Source organism: Clupea harengus, unplaced genomic scaffold (genome assembly GCF_900700415.2).
Source record: "Clupea harengus unplaced genomic scaffold, Ch_v2.0.2, whole genome shotgun sequence".
Taxonomy (NCBI): domain Eukaryota; kingdom Metazoa; phylum Chordata; class Actinopteri; order Clupeiformes; family Clupeidae; genus Clupea; species Clupea harengus.
Genome location: NW_024880015.1, coordinates 5,541 through 30,269, shown reverse-complemented (window position 1 = coordinate 30,269; position 24,729 = coordinate 5,541). Strand labels below are relative to the sequence as shown.

General features: G+C 43.2%; 1 protein-coding gene across 2 annotated transcripts; it reads left to right on the top strand.

Moving 5' to 3' along the window:
* The first annotated feature begins 3,124 nt into the window (after positions 1–3,124).
* p2ry10 (P2Y receptor family member 10) lies at positions 3,125–10,704 on the top strand. Of its 2 annotated transcripts, none has more exons than XM_031587540.2 (3): positions 3,125–3,427; positions 5,612–5,882; positions 7,715–10,704. In XM_031587540.2, exons 2-3 carry the CDS (start codon positions 5,710–5,712, stop codon positions 8,595–8,597), a joined length of 1,056 nt encoding a protein of 351 aa, XP_031443400.2. In that variant the 5' UTR covers positions 3,125–3,427; positions 5,612–5,709; the 3' UTR covers positions 8,598–10,704. The 2 variants fall into 2 exon arrangements, with proteins under 2 accessions (XP_031443400.2, XP_031443401.2); XM_031587541.2 differs by having other exon boundaries at positions 3,125–3,517.
* The last annotated feature ends 14,025 nt before the right edge of the window (positions 10,705–24,729 follow it).

Genomic DNA, 24,729 nt, shown 5'->3' with positions numbered 1-24,729 from the left:
ACCAGACCGAACTTCCCGACCAAAACATGTGTGGGCGTGGCTAAATTCGTCTGGCATCCAGGCTAGGTCTGCACTGGTGATGCAAGGCAACTTCGCGTTCATATTTCCATGCACTAGCGCTTTCTCATCGAATCTACACGATTCACGTAGGTCACCTATTTTGGTTTCAAAACGGCGAATTTCGCCGAAAGGTGAGGGATTTTCATGCCTGCGTCCCCAGTGCTATCTGCGCCCCTGAGTATGGCATACATTGACGACAGACCGGGGTTACAACAGAAAACAATGGAGCACTATACTTAGTCATAGTCAATTATAGTAAGTCATAATTTATGATAGATCTATTTCACTTACCATGAGTTACAACAGGAAGGTATCTTTGGAACGCATTTTAAAGAGTTCAAAATAAGCACCACAATTTTCGATTGGTTAGTACCAGCATGCAAAGCGCCAGGAATGCATCATCGGCCAATCACAGTCCACCAAAAACACCAATAAGGAAACTCTTCGTTTAGGGGTGTCGAACCACTGACTAGAGATAATATAACCATTTGTTACTTGCAAAACTTTTCATGGAGGATGGAATTTAGCAAGAAAAAATCTATTTATCCTAACTTAACCAAAACTAGCCAAAACCAGGTGACTTATGATGCAGTTTAGCAATGCTTTTGGACAGATAAACAGGGTTTTGAGCTTCATTATGTTGTCTGATCTATACGAGCAATCAAAGCAGATTGGGAATTTGGTTTAACTATTCTAAATGGGGACATAGTGCCAGAACTGAATAGCATTACAAATGACCAGACAAGACATGACCAGACAAATTGTTGATTTAAAGGCTGTCATCTGGGCCATGTTTACCTGGTTTAGATGTCCCCGTTTTCCAGTGGCCTGTCCCCGCAAATGTACCCATTTTTAAAAGTGAATTAAAAACTGACCAGCGAGTCCTAAGAAAGACCGGGCCACAGAACAGGCGGCAGACATCTCACATTGTGTTTATTTTGGCCAACAGAGGGGGCTGGCTGCATCCTGCTCAGAGCAACATTAATCTCAGTCAGCAGCTGCTCTAGTGAGCAGTGTCGTTCTCTCTGTCCTCGCATGGTGTGCATGCAGGCAGGAGTGAGTTACTATGGTTTCCGGGACACTCTGTGTTCCCACCCTCATTTACCACAAATAGGCTATGGCTTTTAGTCCATCTATCACTCTATGGCTGTTAGTCCATCTACCACACATACGCTATGGCTTTTATGGTTTTCATTTCACGTGACCCTTCATGCCACCTTATACATAACAAACCACAGTTTTCTTGCTGTCCACAGTTGTGGATATATACACTAAACATATAGTACATTAATAGAGCAGACCTATACGCCTAACCCATCGCCCTCTGAGTCTCAGCTATAGCTGGCCAGCAGATTCATCAAATCAGACCATTTGAAGGGATTACTGCTTTTTAGATCATAAAATATAAGCTCTGAACTTAGATAATAGGCCAAGACCTACCCAAAGTCTAATTAAATTAAAATAGCACCAACAGTAATAACTGTTCAATCAATAACATCATTGACAAAATCTTGTAAGGATATTTTTAACACTTCTCTTGGAGGGTTACCCTGCTAAAACACAAAGACAATCCTGTTTTAATTATTTGCCCCCAGAACAACCATGTTTGAGTTAGCAAGAACAAAGGCTATCAGTGGCAATGGTCAGGAATGGCACTGCATAACTGAGAAAAAAAAGATAAACTGAAATAGACTGTCAGTTGTGGAAAACAAAAGCATTACAGTACAGGAAAAGGTTACCTGAGTACAGAGCATTTTCTAGTTTTCACAGAGGTGAGGACATTGTCGCTCTTAATAATCCCATACAAGCAAAGTTCCTTTTTTCTGTCCATAGTGCATTGTTCTTGTCAGGTTCACATGTTTGTGCTGGGTCTGAGCAGTACATCTGGCACTTCTCTTAAACCTATGCAGGTGAGGTCCACCACTCCATTGTGAAGTCACATATGACATGACATGACCGCACGGGCCTCTTGGGCACAGGTTCAGAGGTCACAGGGGCCTTAAAACCTGCACCAAGTAAGCTCCGCTGCTCCTCTGTTGACCCTTAAGAGACCCTAAAAGGTCCAAGGCAATACACAGAGGGGTCTCCAGCCTGAATGCAAGTGGTCTAGAGCTACTCTGATCAGTACAGACAGGTACTGCTTTAGATGTTGTATGTTTCGCACTTCCTGCATGTCCTTGAATGTCTAGCGTGTGTGTGTCAGTGACAGGGGCACTGCTTGGAATTCTGGGCCCCCTGACATAGTTTTCTGTTATTTTATATTTTAATAATGCTATGATATGTTAAGCAAGGCAGTCTTGGTTGTGAAAGGTCAGGCTGGGTCATATATTTTGTAATTTCTGCTTTTTTTGTCTTATAGGCCTGTGATTTTATAATCTTGGTAAGATGTTTGCTTGAAACAACAATGATGGCTTTTATTAATTTGGGATGAGAGCACATTTTTGTGTTTTTTTTTGTTTTGTTGGCCTAGATGTATAAAGTTATCAACGTGGGTCATTAGTGATTAGGCTAATGCTACTGCCTGTGGTATTAGTCTTATATGATGGGCTATACAGGTGTCTATTTAATGTGCTATTTGTCAGCAATTCCAATACATTAATACAGCATTGCATCATGTGCTGATGTGATACATCCTGTAGGTTATCCACAGGTATTAAATACGTCACTTAAGCACAGGGTGGTTGCACTGTAATCCGCTTCTTGCTATGTGCGCAAGGCCAGGGAGTGGGAGCCAGGAGGCTTCCGTGCCCAGGGGAACTTGATTTCATAATCCTGTCATGATGAAATGACAGGAACAACTTTTAAGTTTTGTTTCTCTTTAAGTTACTCCTCCAGAGATCCTTGCGATGCAGATACTAACTGTTGCTTTAAAAACATTCAAACAAATGCGCCATTGAAAAACCAAATAAACAAATAGGTCTACATCAGAGGTGGCAAATGCCGTTCCGCAAAGATAGATAAAAGTGCGTAATGGTTCAGACACTCAGACAACATTTATGTGATATTATCACTGTTTTTTGTGACTGTTGCTATGTCAATAAGCAAGAGGATGCACAGTTTGTGCCTCCGGCTGAATGGGTGCACATTCATTCTGGAGATGCTATGATTGTGTGCTTGCAGCATGACTGCTATGGTCTCCGACATCATAAACTGTGCAACTGTTGAACAAGCTTATGGACTGTCAGAAGGCGGGCTGTTGGCCACTTCCTCTTTAATGCCTGCATGTGCCAGAGAGAAAGAGAGAGGGTGTATATGTGTGTGTGCGTGCAAGCTCTACGCAACTGCAAGCAGATAGCTTAACCTCGTCTACCACAGGTTCCCGGGCTGTAGAGACTGGAACACCCCCCCCACGCGTACCCTGTAGACGGTAGGCTTCTCACTTACAACAACACCCATCCAGATATGGGTGCAGAGAGACAGTTTATGTTTTGTTTGTCTCGTTTTGGTCTTCGGTCAGGTAAGTGGGCATGTTGCATCTGTCCTTTGGTGGGGATGGGGTTTTTTGCTTGTAGAGATTTGCCCGAAAGACATTCATCTCATGCGTGTCATTTTGTGAAAAAAGTCAATTAATTTATATATAATAGAATGGGTAGTGTGAGGGTCCAATGAAACAATACTAAATGTAATGTCTAATAACAAAAAGTCTATTTTGATACTTTGCACAGCTGTTGAAAAACTACAATAATATACAGCAAAATAGAAATGTGTGTATGCTTTCAGTCTCTGTGTTTTTATAACTGAAAATACATGGGTGGGATTCTGACTAAACGGCACAGGGTGGCATGTTGACTGCATACTTGGCTGGCACTGATGCTGTGTAGGTCTGCATTGAGTCGATTGGGTTACTACTCCATTTCAGTTCAATTAAACAGTTTGTCAACCTAGAATACCTAGCCAGCTTTTATGAATAGCAAATACATTTTTAATTGACATGCACTGTTAAATGTGTGATGTATTTAAAAAGTACTATAAACATTTAGTATTTCATTAAAATACGTTTTGTTATATAAGACATTGACTTGTAATGAACTGTGACAAGAAAACAGCATTTCGGGGGAAAGAGGTTTGTTGAATCAGCATTTGCGGGTTAGCAATCTGGGTTAAGAAACGGGTTTCTTTAGGAGTTGCATTTGAACAATGGCAATGAGAAGAATTTATCTCAGATAAAAGTCTCTCGCACAAAACTTCAAAGAAACCAAGAAACAAGGAGGAAGAATTATTTTGTGATTGTATTTTTAATCAGAGTGTACATGTGGATGAAAGACGCAGCAAGGGTTCGTGTGTGTCAGGGCGCATGTTTTCTTGTTTGGTAAAGACGTCACTCATAGGATGTCTTGGTGTGCTATTGTGTGAAGTTTATTTATTTACCATGATTTCCCTTTGCACTGTTGAGCTGGCTGCCAAGTCTTTACCAACAAAATGCCAAACAATATTTGTCTCACTGACTCATGCATATATGCCTCATTCTGTAGTACTAGATTAGGTTTGTACTGAATTCTCAAAAAAAATTGCTGTAGATAGTTCCACACTTAAAGGTTTTGCATGAAAGTTTTGCCAACCTCCCACACACTCAATGTTTTTCACTCTCTCTCTCTCTTACACACACACATACACACACTCACACGTGCACACACACACACACACACACACACACACACACATACACAAATACACAGAGACCTTTTCAGGAAGGGTGTTGGCGTTTATGAAAGATGTCTTGGTCGTTCACTGGCCTGTTTGCTTGAATAGCAGGAACTCATAGGACCCTATGGTACTGGTGATAGGGGGGGGGGGGGGGGGGGCAGCCTCTGTTATCATTAGACCTGAGTGGGGGTGACCATATAATTCAGCTGAGATTTGAACCAGCAGACTCCACTACAACGACACTTCCTCTTCATCAGAGCAAAGTACAAAGTACACTAAAGGGAACGAGAAAAGACCAAGGTTTTCTGTTCTGCATTGTTAGTTTTGAAAGAACATGTATGAAGAAATAAAAGTGACAGTGTGAAAATACCAACAGATGTTTAAGGAAGTAAGTGGCAATTAACTATACTCCAGATTTCTGCATGTCTTAGCAGATTGAGCAAGCATACAGCATATAGAGAAGACCCTGTGTGAATATATGTGTGATTGTAAATCGTGTCCTCTAAGGCTTTAACCTCTAAGGGTTTGGGGAGTTGAACTGACATTGGTGAGAATTCGACTTTTTACAGTAATGGCTGAGTGTGTGACTGAAAGTGAAAGTAACATGCTGCATTTTTTGGCTGTGTGTTAAAAGGAACCATGGTCTGCATTCAAAACTTCGCTTTTCTACAAATGACCTTTTGGATATGACACCAGCTGCAATTGTTGGCTTCATATCAAAGGAAAATATTTGAACCTATCAGAGCAGAAGCTTAGGCCTCTTTGAAACAAACTAGTCCCTGATAATATGACTGCAACTAGGACTTGATAGTATATATATATAAAAAAATGCCTGTAACCATTTCCTAAATGTGTCCCTCGTTCACTGACTTGTTTAGGGGCCTGAAACTGACCATTGTTATTTCAGTTTCAGGCATCTGGAAATATATCCTCTGTGTGTGACTGAGGGTTTCTGTCGATGACACCTCCGCCTCACAGCCTGATAAATGCTCACCTGGTGTCGAGATGAGTTCCACAGGCTCCGACGGGGTTGGGGGGAACTCCTCCGACTGCAAGCACGACCTGAATGACTGGGAGCATGCAATGGAGCAGCTGTACACCTGGCTCTACCTGATCATCCTGGTTCCCGGGTTGTTAGGCAATACCTTAGCCCTCTGGGTTCTGTGTCGCTTTATAAGGTCAGATCTGGTTGCCCACTCCCCTCCCCTCCCCTCCCCTCCCCAATCCTGTTGAGTTTTTGTTGATTTTGATGTCTGTGTTGATGTGTGTGTTGACATGAATGAGGTCACCAGAGTTATTATAGATTTAGTAATCTTTTAGTCTTTTTAGTTAGGTTTTTTATTTCAGTTAAGTTTTAGTTCATTTTATTAGTATTAGTGTTTTGCTATATTGTCTAGTTTTTGTTTAGTTTTTATAAAGTTTTAGTTTTTCAGGTATTATGCCATTCTTATTGAATGAACATCAGTGGTGAGTCTATTGCACTATAACAAGGCATGTTATTTTGGCTGTAGGTTGCGGCCCCATAAAGCAATGGGTTTCCCTGCTCTGAAATATTGCTTTGGATGTGTTTTTTACTACAGTCGCAGACCCCAATGATCGCATACTGCCTGATAACTCCTGCGCCGCATAACGTTAATGTGTGCATTCGTGATTTTCTTTATGGTGCGTTTATGTTTGGATTCACCTGAGCAGAGGTGTAGTTTCATTCACTTCATTCAAGTTGGATGCTGCCCATTTAGAGTTCGTTGTGCCATTGAGCCATTGTGCCTACTCAGGAGAATAAGCCCTACCAGGCTCTCTGTGCCAGAGATGCCACTGTAAGAACAGCCAAAATGTTACCAACGACGGAAAACACCAGGCTGAAAGGTTTATACATGTCTGAACCTTATCGGACAGTGGAAAGCATTAGAGTGATAAATATTGCGGAAAATACGATTACTCTGTCTCCATTAATTATTAAATTACCTACAATATTAACAAACACTACATATGCCAATTGTGAGATCTTAATTAATGTAATGGCATGGCACACAAGGAGTTACATGAATGGTTAATGAATAAACAGTTTATTATTACAATAAACGGTAAGCTTAAATGTTACAAGTGTCAGTCAAACTGCATGTACTGTACAACTCAAATGAAGTACAACTGTAAATAAGAAGAAGTGATTACACAGGTTGGATGCCAAATTAATGTAAATTACCAAATAAACCTAATTGCATGAGATAGAAAATAACATAAACTGGGATGAATAATCAAACTTGAAATGAATGGGTGACAAATGGTGAAGAAGACACAAATAAACAGAATGATAGAATAAGAGTGCAAGGGAAGAGAGGATCTCCACACTCAAAGACAGGAAAGGAGAAGCAGCAGCAGAAAGAGCAGAAGAAGAAGAGAGAAGAGGAAGCCCCCAAACACTCTAAAAGTGTTTGGTTTTGTACCTCGAGATTTGCTATCATTGGTGCATTTTCCCACCATCCTTAATGCCCTAAGATAACATTCAACCCCCACCAACCCTGGGCATCTGGGTATGCCCAGATAGAGGTTACAATGGGCTAATACAATTACACAGCTATAGCAGGTACTTCAGATTGCAAGGAAACCATGATCAGACTACTGCCCACATCACAAGGATCAATTCAAGACCAAACATGAATATGTTACATTCATATACATTTGCACATACTTGGAAATACAAAACCTTTTGAGGTTCTCTCTGTGACAATGGGGGGTAAAGTTGAAATAATCAACCAGATTCTAAAGGAATGCAGCATGTGGCAATTAGTTCAACTGTGACCAGGCTCTCGGGTGCCTGTGAAAACAAACAGGTTGAGAAGCTGTGGTGTGAGCGCTAACCTTTGACCCCCTTGCCAAACACCGTGAATAATTAAATCCAGAAAATGGACATTCTCAGAATGAATTCTGCCTTACACCACTACATACAGATACATCTGAAACAAGCTCCAGTGGTGTGGCGTTTCAACATTTGCTCATTTTTTTTCCACAGAAAAAAGACCAAGGCGGTGATTTTCATGATCAACCTGGCGGTGGCCGACCTGCTGCACGTCCTCTCCCTGCCGCTGCGCATCTACTACTACTTCACCCACAGCTGGCCGTTTGGGCACGCCATGTGCCTCCTGTGCTTCTACCTGAAATACCTGAACATGTACGCAGGCATCACCTTCCTGATGTGCATCAGCATCCAGCGCTGCGCCTTCCTCATGCACCCTTTCTGCGCCAAGGGCTGGAAGCGCCGCTACGATGTCCGCATCAGCACCGCCGTGTGGCTGGTGGTGGGACTGTGTTGCACGCCCTTCATACTCATGAGAATTAGCAGCAGCGGCGGTAGTTCCACCCAAGAGAGTCCTGTGACTAATGTCTCCTCCCACGCCGACCTGCCCAACACCTCCAGCTGCTTCAAAGACCTGCCCATGCGTAAGCTGGAGCTGCATCAGGCTGTGCCCATGATTGCATTCGCTGAGCTTTTTGGCTTCGTGCTGCCTCTGACGGTGATCCTGGTGTGCTCGTGCCTGATCCGCCGCTCACTGCGCAAGGCCGATCAAGAGCGCAGCAGGGACACCACCCGCCGAGCCCTGCGCATGGTGCTGGTGTGCACGGGCGTATTCCTGGTCTGCTTCGCCCCGTACCACATCAACTTCGTGCTCTACATGATGGTGTCGCAGCAGCTGGTCACAAATTGCGACGTGGTGCTGGCCGTGCGCCGCTTCCATCCGGTCTCGCTGTGCATCGCCAGCCTCAACTGCTGCCTCAACCCTCTCATCTACTACTTCCTGACAACCGAGTTCCGCGACCATCTGGTGCGCACCGGTAGTTCCGTGCTTAGGGGACGCCTGATGAGCATGGAGAGCACCTCCTCGGCAAAGGAGTAACTTTCAGTTTCCAGAGGTTAATAAAATGTGTGTGTGTGTGTGTGTGTATCTCCGTCCTAAAGGGCTGACTGATGAGCCTGGAAATCATATGCTCTGGAAGGGAGTAACTCTGACCCCTATACCTCCCTGTTACAAGGGAATCATTTCAATTCAATTCAATTCAATTCAATTCAATTCAATTCAGTTCAGTTCGATTCACTTTTACTCATTTATAAAGCTCCATTGACAACAGACGTTGCCTCAAAGCCTGCGCCCCCTAGAGCAGGCCCAAGGGGACGGTGGCGAGGGAGAACTCCCTGTGTGGAGCCACTTCTAGTGGGGGACTGGGCAGTCTGGGGCTCCTCACTTAGCAGAGTGACTGGCATTAACTAGGGGGTCATTTTTTCAGCTAGCTAGACAAGACCATATTTTTCCATATGGTTGTGTGGGGGGATTGCATATACTGCATATGTGTTGATGGATTGGGTGGTACTTTCTCATATAGAGTATAGCTGGACTATAATATGGTACCCCTTGGTTAAAGCACTAGTAATAATGTTGGCTAGAGAATCTGTTTTGTGCAATTTGTTTTGCGTAGAGCATTTCTCAGAAATGCAAAGGCTGTGATCGTGTCATCCCCTTTGTAGACCTGCAGAAAAAAAATCAATAATAACTCCTAAATAAATAATTGGTACATTTAGAGATGGCCCTAAGCCAGAACAGAAAATGTCAAACTCTGAACTTAACCACACACACACATGGTGATATGGTAGATAGAACCTTTGAAGAAAAAAAGTAAAACAAACCATCGTGGTGTTATTTTCTTTAAACATTACAGAGCGATGGCTCCCCTTCTCTGACAGGGGGCAGATGACAAAGCCTGTTTCCCACAAGAGGATGGTTGAACTCTGTTTCCTAATTGAGGAAGGACAGACACAAGGGACACTGCAAACCTGAACCCTGGGAGAATGCTCCCTCCAAGTGTTGCACTACGCCGATGTTGCACTTAAACAAACTTAAACAAATAAACAATGTCTCTTTTAAAAATAAATTCCACTCCTTATAAAAGCTCTGGAACCCCCCCCCCCCAATTCAATTTCCATTTACTGACGCAAACAACTCTTAACTCAGCCTGTCAGCTCAGCTGCTATGCTGCCAAATTATCTGACAGTTAGTCAGTGGAAAGTCCATCAGGTGCTTTTATTTTTCCCTCACCATTCCTTGTATAGTTTCACTGCTAAATAGGGCAAATTAAAAGGTTTAAAACCTATTAGCTTGAATTAGGGCACCTTTCACATATACACTCATGTAGCCATTTTAATTTTTGTTTCAAAGAGAAGAGAAAATGAAGTACTCAATAAGCTACAGTTCTTAGGAAAACTTTTACAAACTTTCACACTTTTACTTTTACAAAACTTTTACTTTTTGGCTTTATCAATAAACTACACAAGTACTACACAATTTGAACATTTCTGCATATATATGATTAAGTTGACTGACAACACATATATCATGTGTGAGTATAGATAGTTCTGATTCTGCAGGCTACTTCTGTTCTGACACAGGTGGAAAAATGGCAGTTGGAAAACCACTTCTCTTTTCATGGTGTTAAGCAGGATGCCGATTTACATGAATCCCTTTCACAGGACACCCACTCTCCATTTGTGAAAAGACTGAATTAATGAATGTTGTATATGGTTACATTCACACATCAATATTGTAATCTCTCTCTCTCTCTCTCTCTCTCTCTCTCTCTCTGGGTTGGATGGGTGTAGTAGTGTATTCCTTATCACATTGTTTTTTAAATCAATTTATATCAACAAGAAGTTGATATTGCTTGTGACTGCCATATTTTTTAATCATTGTAGTTCATTTGGTTTTATTTTTTTTATACAATATACAAAATGATATATGCAGCCTTATAGGCAGGCTGTATAAGATGTTTGTTGGAATAAGCTGCCTCTTATTCAGAAGTTCTGAAAAAGCACTAGACTAAGCATTTAATGTATGAGCCAGTGTACTTTGCTGAAGGACTAATCATGCGCTGCTTCATGTGTATTTGTGTCTGTCAGTTTCTGTTGAGTCGTGTCAAACAGAGTTTGATCAAATAAAGTGAGACTTTCTGCAAGAGATTTTCACTGCATATTTATCCAAAATAATGAACACATTCAAAATGAGCTCCAGTATATTAATATTACCTCTAACTTCAATGAACCTGTAAATAATAATGCAATATTAGTATATATTCACCTAGATATATAGAAAATACACAATACAATAACAATATCATCAGTAATGTATGCCTCACTACAGCAGTTTAAGAATACACTGGTAGCAGTACCAGTAGCTACAGCTATGTGATGACGTGATGTTATGTGATAGGCTATGGCAGTGTAGAGGGTCTTGTGGGGGGGTATCGGCAGTGGTTGAATGATGTTTGTGGTGTGTAGGTGTTGACGTTTGTGATGTTGAGAAAGGAAAGTTAGGAGACTGGCAGGTAGTGGTCGGTGGCAGGTGTGAAATGTGGTGTTGCATCCGCCTCTGTCTCTTCCTCAAATTCAAATTCAAATGTGCTTTATTGGCATGACACATGATACAATGTATTGCCAAAGCATTCACAGGAACAGTAAAACCTGAATTTAAAGGAGATAAAAGAAGAGAAAGCGTGTGTAAATACAAACCATAAGTCACACAAACATTCTCTTCCTCCCTCTCTCTCTCTCTCTCTCTCTCTCCCTGTCTCTCTCTCTCTCTCTCTCTCTCTCACCAAGTGTGTCTGTGACACAGATTTTAAGGTTGACAGTTGAACTGTCACTTTTCTGTCTGGTCTGACTTACCTTGTATCTTTAACCCACTTCCCTGACGTATCTTGGCCAAACAGCTCAGATGTCTCAGGTGTCTCAGGTGTCCTACAGCACTAAAGATACACACAGACAGTCACCGATGTGTTCTCCAATGACAGTACAATGACAAATCAATTTAATCTTTTCACACACAATTCACATTCACACACACACACACAGAGAGAGAGAGAGAGAGAGAGACTTTGCAAGTAAGATACCTGTAATAGTAAGATCCAAATATTGTTTTAAAAAGGTTCTTACAGCAGCAAAGACTCAATTCATCATATGCACATCATTAATGGTAAAGGTGAGACCTACAGTTCCAGATAAAGAGAGTAGTAATTGTTTGTGACACGACGCAGTACTTTGTAAGTTGCTTGGCTTGGCACACACACACACACACACACACACACACACACAAAGGTGGGTAGTAACGTGCTACGTTTACTCCTTTACATGTCTTTTTTACCAATAAATTGTACTTATAGGAGTAAATATAATGTAGAATACATCTCAATCTTGCTCGAGTACATTTATATTAAAAAAAATATATATATTTATACTCCATTGCATTAGGCTATACAAGTCTCACTACTTTTACAATAAATTACTTTTATTCAAACATGCACAGCTTCTAGCCCCGTCAACTGCTTTGGTTACATAAACATATACGTAGACACCGCATTGGGCCTCTGGTTTGTACGTCAATGGGACAGCCATATTGAACCAGGGCACTTGACAGTGGAAATGTATGGAGCTCAATCATGAAACATTAGTCTCTGAGTGGAAATTGATGGGAAAATGAGCTGCACAGGGGTGTGCATGTTGTAGCACTAGGCCCAGACATGGCAAGAAACGTCCAAGTTTAACTAGCTAGCTAGCTCTAATGTTAAAAAGCTTGAGATCTTATTGGCAACATTTTCTAGCCAGCATTTAAGTTTGTGAGTGTGTGGTTTATTCTAAGACTGATTAACACATAGGCCCACTGTCTGTTGAAAGCCTACACATAGCCTATCTCTCCTGCTTCAACTTTAGCATATCATTTGATCTGTCATTCCTCAAAGTATATGACTTGTAGCACTCCTAAGCCCAACAGACACAGATACATTTAATTTAGTGCAAACTCTAATGGACAGTCTTTTGTAGTAGCCTTTCAGGTTTACATAACTTCTAGTATGTCCCATCCATTCACAGCAAAGAAAAAGGCCTCCCATTTATCATCTTGGTAAAATGTCAAAATATGATGAAAGATTGCGTTTTTATGGATTTCATGTGGAAAACCCCACTGGTATGCTATAATATAAAAGAACTCTGAAGTTAGTTGTGGTCACATGATTTAGTAAAGGACTCGATGGAAAGCCGGTCTGATGGGTAAGGTTTTGGTTTATTCCACGTATTTTATGCAACAGTTGAAGCACACACAACACGCTCTGGTGGAGAGAAAGAAGGCAGGATGATTAGGAGATATTGTCCATAGTGTAGTGTCTCTTCTGTGTTCAATATTCTTCAATGAGAACATAGCCTAAACTAAATATCTTATACTGACAATACCGCATTTATCAATACAACATCAAACAGCATAAAGTTTGCTGTTTGACATTTCTTTCTAATGGAAAAGTATTTTTTAGAAAAGATACAAAATAAGCAAGGAATCTAAGGATGAGCTTAGAAGATGATGGTCTCATTTGCGATTTAAACTGAATAAAGAAGAGAATATCTGTATGGCCTGTAAGGTGTAGGCCTTTTGTTTGCTTTAGTTGTTTGTGTTAACATGTGTGTGGCTAGTTTTTGTGTTATTGTTTACATTTTAATTATGCTAACAGATTCACATTTACAACTATGATAATAATGATGTTTATTCATATATTTATTTGTGTTGGGTGGGCACCAAGTCATTATTTTGATGAGTAAGCTACTTTTACTTTAGCTTGAGTCACTATTATTATAAAGTAACAAAACTTTTACATGAGTACAGGTTTTGCTTACTCTACTCACCTCTGCACACACATACACACACACACACACACACACACACACACACACTGTGGGAGCCTGGCCTTGCAAGGGCAAACAGTGGGTACACAGAGTGGAAAAAGAGAAGTCAGACACAGGAGTTGCGGTGAACAGAACTTAGGTTTATTGTACAAACTGGAGGGGGAAAAGGGAGGGGGCGCAAAAAGGTAGCTCAGAAATCTTCACCGGTCTGGCCGTTGGCGTCAGGGGCTCCGTCGGGCTTTTCCCTGAGACAAGAGAGGTAGAGAGCGATTACTCGTCTTCAGTAATATATATGGCAGGCCGCGGGCCTCTTACCCTGAGACTGTCTTGGAAGGCGTCTGGTTCTCACTCCTCTGTAGCGCAAGACAGTCTGGCTTCCGTATCCTCTGGTTGAGTTTAAAAAGGCTCCTGATTGCCTGATTGATTGAGTGCACCTGGGAGGGACAACCAGAGACAACCTGGGTGGGGAGGAGTTCCCTATGAGAAACTTCTGGGGTAGTACCGCCATCCACCACCATGCCTCTTAATCGCCTTCGTTTGGGCTGCACTCAGCCATGTGGGGGCACTGCTCACGCGGCTGGGCCATCACATACCCCCCCTCAGCTCCGAACCACGGTGGCGGGAAGCGGCAGACCACAGGCAGTCCGTCCCTTCTTGACATGGCATCAGCGTTCCCATGCAGTCTTCCGGCTCTGTGTTCCACTGTAAAACTTAAAGTCCTGTAGGTGTAGAAACCACGGGTTTATTTCTGGCATTCCTATCTTTATTGAAGGCCATCCACTTCAATGGTGCGTGGTCAGTGACCAACGTAAACTCTCGACCCAGTAAGTGATACCTTAACTTTCCGATTGCCCATTTAACTGCTAGGCACTCCTTTTCTACGGTCGCATAATTCTTCTCATGGGGAAGTAGTTTGCGCTAACAAAGGTTATGGGTATTCACTTCCATCATGTACTTGGGACAGGACTGCCCCAAGGCCTACCTCTGATGCATCTGTCTGAAGCACAAACCTCTTGCCCAAATCCGGGGGTGTGTAGCACGGTTTCGCTGCAGAGGGCTTTCTTCAAGGCGTTGAAGGCCCTGTGTCTGTTCCGTCCACTTCACCCGGTTAGATGCACTTTTGCTTGTCAGCTCATGTAAAGGGGCTGCTAAAGAGGCAAAGTTTAGGGATGAACTGTCTGTAAATACCCCACTAACCGAGAAAGGTTCTCACCTGCCGTTGGTCTGGGGTTGGGGCCAGGTGTGTAATGGCATCCACCTTCTTTAACTTGGGGTTTCACATTTCCTTCGTCCGATCAGTGTACCCAAGTAATTCGCCTCCTCCAAGCGAGGGAGACTTTGCAGGGTTGGCTGTCAGTCCCGCCTCTCGTAGGCCTGGAGAACAGCTTCTAGTGCTTGCAGATGGTTCTCCCATGACGTGCTATGGATAACAATGTCGTCCAGGTATGCTGCAGCGTAGTCCTGGTGTGGCCGGAGCACCTTATCCATGAGCCTCTGGAACGTTGCCGGGGCTCCATGAAGACCAAATGGAAGGACTCGATAGTGGAAGGCACCATCTGGCGTTGAGAAGGCCGTCTTCTCCCTTGCCTGTTGGGGTGAGTGGGAACCTGCCAATATCCTTATGTTAAATCTAGCGTGGAGATAACCGGGCAGGTCCTAACCTTCGACCAGCTCATCTACCCGGGGCATAGGGTAGGTGTCAAACAGAGAATCTCATTTAACTTTCGATAGTCATTGCAGAACCTAATGCTGCCATCCGGCTTTCCAAAGGACTATAGGACTGGACCAGGCACTGTGTGACTCCTCCACCACCCCAAGGTCAGCATTTTCCCTCACCTCGTTTCTGATGGCCTCCCCGTCTGCCTCTGGGATTCGGTATGGTCGTAGCCTTACTGTCTTTCCCGGGCTCTGTTCTGATGTCATGGGCGATGACTGTTGTTTCGTCCCGGGGCCTCAGAGAAGACATCTCTGTTTCTATCGGGCAGTTTCTCGGAGGTCTTGTCTTGCCGGGATGACAGCTGGTCACCATTTTCACTGGCGGGAGGACCTGGGGAGGCAGGTTAGCTACCAGGACATTGGAGGGGACAGGGAGAGGCTCACGCCATGGCTTCAGTAAATTTACGTGGTAAAGTTGTTTGGGCTTTCCTACGGCCCTGTCCTGCCGTACACGGTAATTCACGGGCCCCACCCGTTCCCAGTATTTCATACGGCCCTTGCCACTTGGCTAAAAACTTGCAATCATTTGTTGGAATTAAACCATTACCTTGTCTTCTGGTTTGAACTCTCTCGCGCTGGGCTCCACGGTTGTATACTTGTGCCTGTTGCGCTTGGGCTGCTGCATGTGCTCCCCCCGAACTAAGGGGCCAGACTTGGGTCATTCGGTGGTGCATTTTGTTCCACATGCTCCACGATGTGCGCTGGGTGGACGGCTGCTGCTCCCAGGCTTCCTTGGCCACATCCAGCAAGCCCCGAGGCCTCCGACCGTACAGAAGCTCGAACGGTGAAAATCCAGTGGAACCCTGGGGTACTTCGCGTATAGAGAACAGAATATAAGGCAGCAGCTGGTCCCAGTTCTTACCATCAACAGCGATTACCTTGCGCAGCATGTGTTTTAAGGTTTTGTTGAACCTCTCTACAAGTCCATCGGTCTGAGGGTGATAGACAGAGGTTCTGATTTGTTTCACCTTTAGGCTTTGGCACAAACATTTCATCACTTTAGACATAAAGCAGGACCCTTGGTCTGTCAGGATTCCTTCTGGCAGGCCCACTCTACTGAAGAGCAGAAACATCTCCCTGGCGACCACCTTCCCAGTAGCAGACCGTAGAGGAATTGCCTCCGGGTAACGGGTTGCATAATCCAGGATCACTAGGATATAGCGGTGACCACGGCTAGACTTTGGTAAGGGCCCAACTATGTCCATGCCAATCCTGCTAAAGGGTGTTTCAATAATGGGAAGGGGTATCAGAGGACTTCGGTACTCTACCTTTGGGGAGTTGATTTGACACTCGGCACAATGTCGGCAGTACTCCTCCACGGCCCTCTTGACTCCCGGCCAGTAGAAACGGCTGAGAACACGTTCATACGTCTTCTCCCTTCCTAAATGTGCCCCTAGTAAGTGGGAGTGGGCTAGGTACAACACTTTTGAAGCATACTCTTTTGGGATAAGCAACTGTTCACAGATATCAGAGTTCTTCTTAGTTACCCGATATAACAGCTTATCCTTGATCATAAAATGTGGAAAAGACACTTGACTCACCCCATCCTGCTTTTGACCTTCTATCACTTGGACGTCTCTCCAGGCTTGGGTCAGGTTGGGATCCCGCAGCTGGGCCGAGCCGAATTGTCCTGGCCTAAGACCTTCCTCCATTTCAACTTCCGGAAATTGAGAGAACACCTCGTCTGAGTGTATGTCTTCCAGGGGCTCCACCTCAGCTGCCCGTTCAGGGTCTGTTGCTGTGGTCTGGGTGTGGACAGCCTTACCCACGTCGTCATCAGAAGTTTCAGCAGGGCTACCATCGGGGGATATTGCAGCCCAGGCGGGGCGAGTTACGGACTTTCCTATCTTCACAGGTCGTTTTTTTGTTCGCCGTTTTGGGTCCCTTGCCTTCGCTGGCCAGTAGCGGGAGAAGAGGGGGCTGTCCCGGCCAAAAAGCACAGGAACCGGCAGTTGCTCGACGACCCCAACCTGTAGAGCGAATCTTCCTCGAGGAGTGATCACTTCGATTTTGGAGGTTGGATACTTCCGGGTATCCCCGTGGATGCAGGACACAGACATCTCTTCACCCCAGGGTGCACTGGCGAATTGTGGTCGGACGAGGGAGACCATACTTCCGGAGTCTAAGAGTGCCTCTGTGTCTCTCCCTGCAATCTTCACCGGAAACTTTGGGGCTGGTGCTCCCTCATGGGCCCAACAGGTAGTGAGGTGGTGGCAGTAGAGGCCCTTGTTATCGGTAGACCCGGCTGTCGGCATCGGCTCATCCCGATCAGGACACTCTCTGGCTAGGTGTCCCTCTTTGCCACAGGAAAAACATCGTGGGACTGGAGGCCACTGGGTTCGTCTTGCAGCCGGTCCGGTCCAGCCAGAGGGCGTTCGGGCTGGTGGGGAACTGAAAGCTTTGCCTACCATCTCTCTCTCTGTCTTGGCTTTAGAATTGTTTGGCTTGTTATTTTCTGACCGCATCAGACTAGCCATCACCCGGTGATTTTCTAATAAGGCTACTAACGTGTCTACATTGGGAGGCCCCTGCTGGGCGACATACCTCTTGGCATCGTTTGGCAAGCCCCGTATACACCGATCAATCACCACTCTGTCCACTATGGGCGGCCCTTCTGCTTCTTCCAGCCAGCTCCTGGTTAGACGGACTAGACCCATCACCTGTGCCCGGACGGGGAGAGCGGGGTCGTAGCTCCAGTCATGCACTCGCTGTGCCTTGGCAGGGAGGCTAAGTCCATATTGAGCTAGGATGGCAGTCTTTACCTTATCGAAACTCACGGCATCTGCAGCTGAAAGATCCCGACAGGCTTTCTGAGCTTCGCCGGTCAAGAAAGGCATAAGGTTGTTCGCCCATTCTGCTCTTGGCCATTTCTCTCTCGTTGCCGCCCTTTCAAACAGGGTAATATAGGTCTCGACGTCATCATCTGGCGTCAGTTTAGTCAGCACCTCTTTTGGCTTTCGCTCTTTCGGTTTTCCTGTTGCTCTACACAGCTCTACTACAGCTGTCTGCTGCAGATTGGCTTGCGAGGTCAGAATGGCTTTCAAGATCTCTTCCATGTTCGACCTTCTCCTCTGATCCGACGTGCTCTATTCCAACTCGGTATACCCACTGATAGCGAAGACTCAGAATGCCGCATTCTCCACCATATGTGGGAGCCTGGCCTTGCAAGGGCAAACAGTGGGTACACAAAGTGGAAAAAGAGAAGTCAGACACAGGAGTTGCGGTGAACAGAACTTAGGTTTATTGTACAAACTGAAGGGGGAAAAGGGAGGGGGCGCAAAAAGGTAACTCAGAAATCTTCACCGGTCTGGCCGTTGGCGTCAGGGGCTCCGTCGGGCTCTTCCCTGAGACAAGAGAGAGATTACTCGTCTTCAGTAATATATATGGCAGGCCGCGGGCCTCTTACCCTGAGACTGTCTTGGAAGGCGTCTGGTTCTCACTCCTCTGTAGCGCAAGACAGTCTGGCTTCCGTATCCTCTGGTTGAGTTTAAAAAGGCTCCTGATTGCCTGATTGATTGAGTGCACCTGGGAGGGACAACCAGAGACACCTGGGTGGGGAGGAGTTCCCTATGAGAAACTCTGGGGTAGTACCGCCCATCCACACCATGCCTCTTAATCGCCTTCGTTTGGCTGCACTCAGCCATGTGGGGCACTGCTCACCGGCTGGGCCATCACAATACACACACACATACACATACATACACACACAAACACACACACACACACACACACGCTCACACAATGTGTTGGTAAATGGAGATACAGGGCCTTTACACTCTGTGGCAGTCAAATTGCCACCCCTCTGTTGAAATGGCATTCTGGGATGGAGGGTCCCACTGTATTCAACCCTTGTTATCTGAATGTTACACCATCAGATTTGGGAAGTCCGTTTTGTTGAAAACAAAACATTTACGCACCCATGTATGATGCATCTAACTGCTCTTGATATGTGAATGAAAATCCATATATCTATACCAATGTCTATCTCTATCTATATGTACTATCCACAGGAGTATATTTATGACAGTTATGAAGGGGAGGCTTAGCAGAAAGAAAAACTAGAATCCTCAACACTCAGTCAACACTCACATCAAATGAGCATAAATATAAATGACTAGAAGATGACTGTGACTTTTTACAACTTCCTTTCATAGCACCATACAAAGTAAGGGTCCAGAATAGTCCTTCAAATCGATTCAGCCCCAGACAAACAGGATTAATTAAATTGTACTTAACAGCATTTAGTCATGTTTCACAGGGTGAGTGCCCCCTATGTGGAGTATTTCCAAATACCTTTCACTAAACAGCACTGGTCTCAAATGGACAAAAACATTATTAGAGCAGCCTAATCAGTTCACAAAAGGCGAAATCATTTACATGTTGCAAATGCTCCATACTTTACTGCATGTATGTTGTGCATATAACTACAGTAAATGGCTGAATCAATTAATCAAGCTATGTAGTTGGTGTGAAACCACTCATTTAAATACCTCCCACTCGTAATTACCATGTTTTGACATATGGTTGAGGGACATGGTTCTGAGTGTGATTGACAGGTTCACCTGAATGTTACAAACCCCATGGTATTTCCATCAATGTAATTCCCCACTGTAATACATGATTATGTGTTTGGCTTCTCTTTTAGACAGTATGTCCAGTAGAACAGACAATGGTAGCTGCCAATTCTACTGATTAGATTTTGGTTTTTGAGCATCCTATTCTTCTTTTGTTTGTTCTTCTGTATAAATAATTTGATCACATGCTCCAATGGGCAGCAAATCAGCAATCAGAGTGTCAATCTCATAAAAAATGTAAGTCTTGGAGAGGTATGAAAAGTGAGTAGCATGTAGTATGTAGAATGACTATCTAGGAACATGTTCAATCCAAGTTGATGCATCAGTGAAAATATCAAAGATTACATTTTAGACATTCAGGGAATAGCAAAACTATTGAATCATTGAGCTCACTAATTTCATCTAATGTCTTTGTCAAAATATGAATGTCCAATCCGTCAACCAGATAGAAACTCTGCCACATCAATCTACCAACACTTTGTAATAACCACCAGACAAACACCAATGTTTTAACTTTCCATGTTGTGTGTGCAGACAGTATGTGTAGATCTGTCACACAGAGAAGTGCCTCCGATTCTGTGATATTTAATTATACTCTAGGGATAGTGTTACACTTTGTCCGACAGCCTTAAAACAAAGGCACCTTGAACAGATCCAATATTGTCACACAGAAGTTGGATATTACATATGCAAAATAATTAAGTGATTAATGTGTTTCAGTTACCCGAGACAGTAATTCTACAGAAACTCATTTTGGGAGACATGAGAAAGCCCTTGACATTTGCATTATATAAAGTCAGAACAGATCAGTTGATGTCCTACCTATGCCTAACCAAATCAGTTATGTTCAAACTCTGACCAGCCATCTAAATTCTTCATTACAATTGTCTAAATAAAAACCAGCTGTAAAACAATCAGGGAGGCATATCCATTTAAAATCCTTGCATTCTTTGGATGGCAATGACTTTAATTTTAAATGTTTCAGTAAATGCAGAAGGAGCACTTCTGCAAACGGACTGGCCTTCGCCTTTACCATCTGTGGGTTTGTGGTGATGCACACTAAAACAAGTGACATCACCATGAGGCATCATGTGATATTGTGACCACAAAGTGTGCAGGAAGGTGACAACAACCTTTGGCTTTATAATTGTCTAAACCTAAGAACATGGAGAGTAAAGTACAAATTAAGTGCAGTATGGCTGTAATGAAAGTACTCAACATCATATTTCAGTAAAGTTTCAGCAAAGTACATAATTTAGTTCAAAGCAGTTTTTGATACAGAAAGACTGTGATAAAAGGTTTTGTTGCTTATCACAGAAATCTGGTCTGGTCTGCTGGTCTGAAAACACCATAGGTAAGATGGTGATTAGAAAACAGTTATAGCCTACACACACCAAGTGATCTGAAAAATGATAATCAAAACTAATAATAACTATGAAACACTAGTGACATGACACGAAGTTCGTTGTAGTCAAGTAAGTCCACCCCACCTGGGGTTCTGACCCACTTTATAAATACTACAATAAACAACAATAAATTCAACACCGGCTGGTGCAGTTCAGTTAGTTGTCATTGGCATCTCGAATATCATTAGCCAAATATCTCTCCTGTCAACAAAAGGGGGCGAACGGGATGTTTTAGCCTACAAGGCGGCCAATTTGCACCTTCCCATGTGTTGTTGCGCTCCAGCTCTGCGTGTTTACATTAGCCAAGTCTGCTTGTCAAGGAGGAATATCTGCCATTCTCATAGTAGGCCTAATAGAGCATATTGTTTATTAATAGTGCAAACAAACGCTATTCAGTTTATTTAAATCACAGTGCTGACCCGATAGACTACGTTTGGTTCTCGTGTGATACGTGTGAAACGCCATTTCTTCAACCAATAAGTAAAATGTTACTTAAACCAGCTCCAGAGTAGCCAACGCGCATATTTGAAACCTGTATTTTTGTGATGCTGCTGCTGTTGTAATCCAGGCGTGTGCAGCGCGACTCTAGAGTTCCAGGTGAGAGCTGGAACCAGGAAGTATCTGGAGAGTCTGCGGGTGTGGAGTGCGACGGTGCTCATCAAACATGTCAGATGTTAGGTACTGCGAGAGGTGCTCCTACCTGTTTCTAAAGTTCTCTCTCATCATATACGCCACCGTTTTCTGGTGAGTAACCGTCTCTCCTTTCAGTTAAATCAAATGTTTACTAACTGCTAACGTTAGATTCCCAAGCCGGGTGAAGCGCCACTGCGTCGAGAGCAGTTTGCATGTTAGGAAAGTCATAGTAGGCGGCAGGCTGTTGAGGGCATAATCGTACTTGTGCAAGATCATTATTTGTTTAATAAAACAGCGAACAAAACTTTTTGCGTTTTGCCACTGTGTTTTCGGTATTTTTTTTTTCTTTTGTCGACCTGTTGCTTTCGTTACCTATGTTACGTAGACTCGCAATAAAGCCACACCCTCCTCGTGATAAGAATTATTTGTAAGGCTGCTACCTTTGTACTTGTCATTCACTGAAGCTAGTAAATGGGCCTACTTGTTGGTCGGTTGCAGGCATAGATTATTTCCCTTTGGACTGCACTAGTCGTCAACCAAATAAATAAATAAAGAGAAACACGCTATCATCAGTAGCCTACACACAGACTATTTATTGTGGGCCTATTGATAGACCATTAAAAGAGAAAACGCAAAGATGTTAAAGGAATTCCTTGTCAGTTTCACCACTGAACGTACCCTGATCAGCCCAACGTTTTATGGAAAACCTAAATATATATTTTTACTGTAGGCTATCTTGCTGCACCTGTTCATTCAACACATTCTGTTGTCCAAGGTGACATACAAGGGAGAGAACAGTCAAGCTACGAGCAATAGAGACCTAGTGAAACAATAAATACTATTTCACATAAGAAATAGAAAAAAAGTGCAGGAATGTAAGTGCAAGTTAAGTACTAACCATGACTACCATGACTTAATAATTGGTTATAACAATTCTGCTTTGTTTGTCATCAAAATAAGAGATAAGGTTAAGGTAAGGTTTCTATATTTAGTGGTGCTAATTCATGTTACATAGGCTATTTGTAGAAGGCCAGCTCATAGATGTGGGCCATATACAGTAGTTATGTGAGAACCTAAGTGCAATATATTTAGTATAGTCATGTGATCTTGAAGTATGCCGTCTATCTCTTCTGCAGTGGTTTGTGTAAATACATCACAATAGTTTGTGAACTGTTCCAAGATCCATGCCAGTTTAAGTACTGACAGCATGGACCTGGTCAAGGAGACTTGGCTAGTTAATCATCAACATCAGTGTGTGTCACAAATGTCTATTAGAGGAAGATTAGAGAACCTGCACAGTAGTACTTATCGCGTAGAAGCTTCATATACCAATAGTTCAACGAATCATCTCTATTGTCTCGAGAGGCTTGGCTCATATTTTAAGTGTGCCCTGCTGCGCCCAATATGCTTTAGCTAACTGTTTGAATGTAATTTGTTTATAACAATGGGGGGGGTGTTTTTTCTGCCAGTCAATGCGATAATTAGAGCTGCATTGTGACAGGTGCCACATATGTCAAAAGAAAGCGCGTTGTTTTTAAATGTCTTGGTAATGTTTACCTAATGCTTTATATACTTGCTGCCTAGCAAAACTTTTTGAAGTGTGAAGGCAAGGATTTGTTTGTTTGTTGTTGTTTTGTTTGTTTTCCTCAGCTTCTTTAAAGTGCATCATAGAGCTCAGGAAGAGCAGAAATGGCTGGTCCCTAGACTTAGTATAAATGTAAGCGCTGTGATAAATATTGGTTGGGACTTATCCAGCCTCAGACTTGTCTTATTCTCCTCTGCCCATCATAAATCTCTGTCTGATAAATGGCTTATGAGGACGATGGATGATGTTGACAAGTACAAAGAGTTTATTTGTCCCAAGAGAAAAGCCCTTGAAGATGCAGTCGACAGTGCATTTTTTCAGTCGTGAACAAATAAACATGCTGAGGGATAGAAATGAGAAGGTTCCCCATTTCTGCGGTTTTATTTATGTCAGTGCAGTTCCTCTAAGAAACTGATTTGTCTGTTGTCAACATTAAGAAGAAGTGTAATGTGTTATTGTCCAGTTAACTAATATTTCACATGAGCCAACATGATAATTGGTTGCCAACAGCAAATATGAGAGGATTTAGCTTTGGTGGCACCATGAGAGGGTAATACGGATCAAAGCGAGAGATACGTTTAGAGAACAAAGCCAGTAGGCCTGGGCCCTCTGCTTGCGTTCACCTAACATGTGGAGGACATGAGCTCACACCAGTGGTACCTAAACATTTTTGGAAACTCTAAATAAAATAGCCCATCCATGAATACTTCGATTTAATTTGTTTATGGTCAGAGATTACAAGTTTTCTTTTGTTTAGCTGTAAGTGGCGTTTGAAATGACAGCAGAACAGCAGAAATTACATGGTCAGATAGTAATGAAGGCTAGAGCACAATGTTAACAATTCTTTCAGGCAAAGCTGGTACTACTGTTGCTATAGAGTTCAAAAGTTCATATGTCTTAGACTTTGGAGGCTCAGAAGCCATTTTAAATGATACTTGGTGTTTACAGCTGTTACGCATGAGAGGGTGCCTCAGTCTAATTTCCCTCCATTTGCATGATTGCATACATGCTGATTTCTTTCGGCAGTCTCGTTCTATCACTCACTCTCCAAAAACAGCACTCTTCTAATGTTAAACCTGTATTAAAATTAGGATGCATCTTGCTATGTTGCCATGTTTTCCTAGGAAATCATAACACATCCTAGTTTTTCTCCATGTCATGGGGATCATCAAGTCATGCAGTAATGAATGGGAAATTATGTTATTGCCTTTCCTCGCATTCAGTGTCTAAATCAAACTCAGTTAGGTGACAATGTGGATGATTGCATTTTGATCGCACCATTCATTTTCAACACTGGTAGACAGTATGTTTCATTCCTCTCTTTATTTCTGTACATTTCCCCTTCCATACACATATCCATACAAACACACACTTTCTTTCTTTCTCTCTCTGTATCTTTCT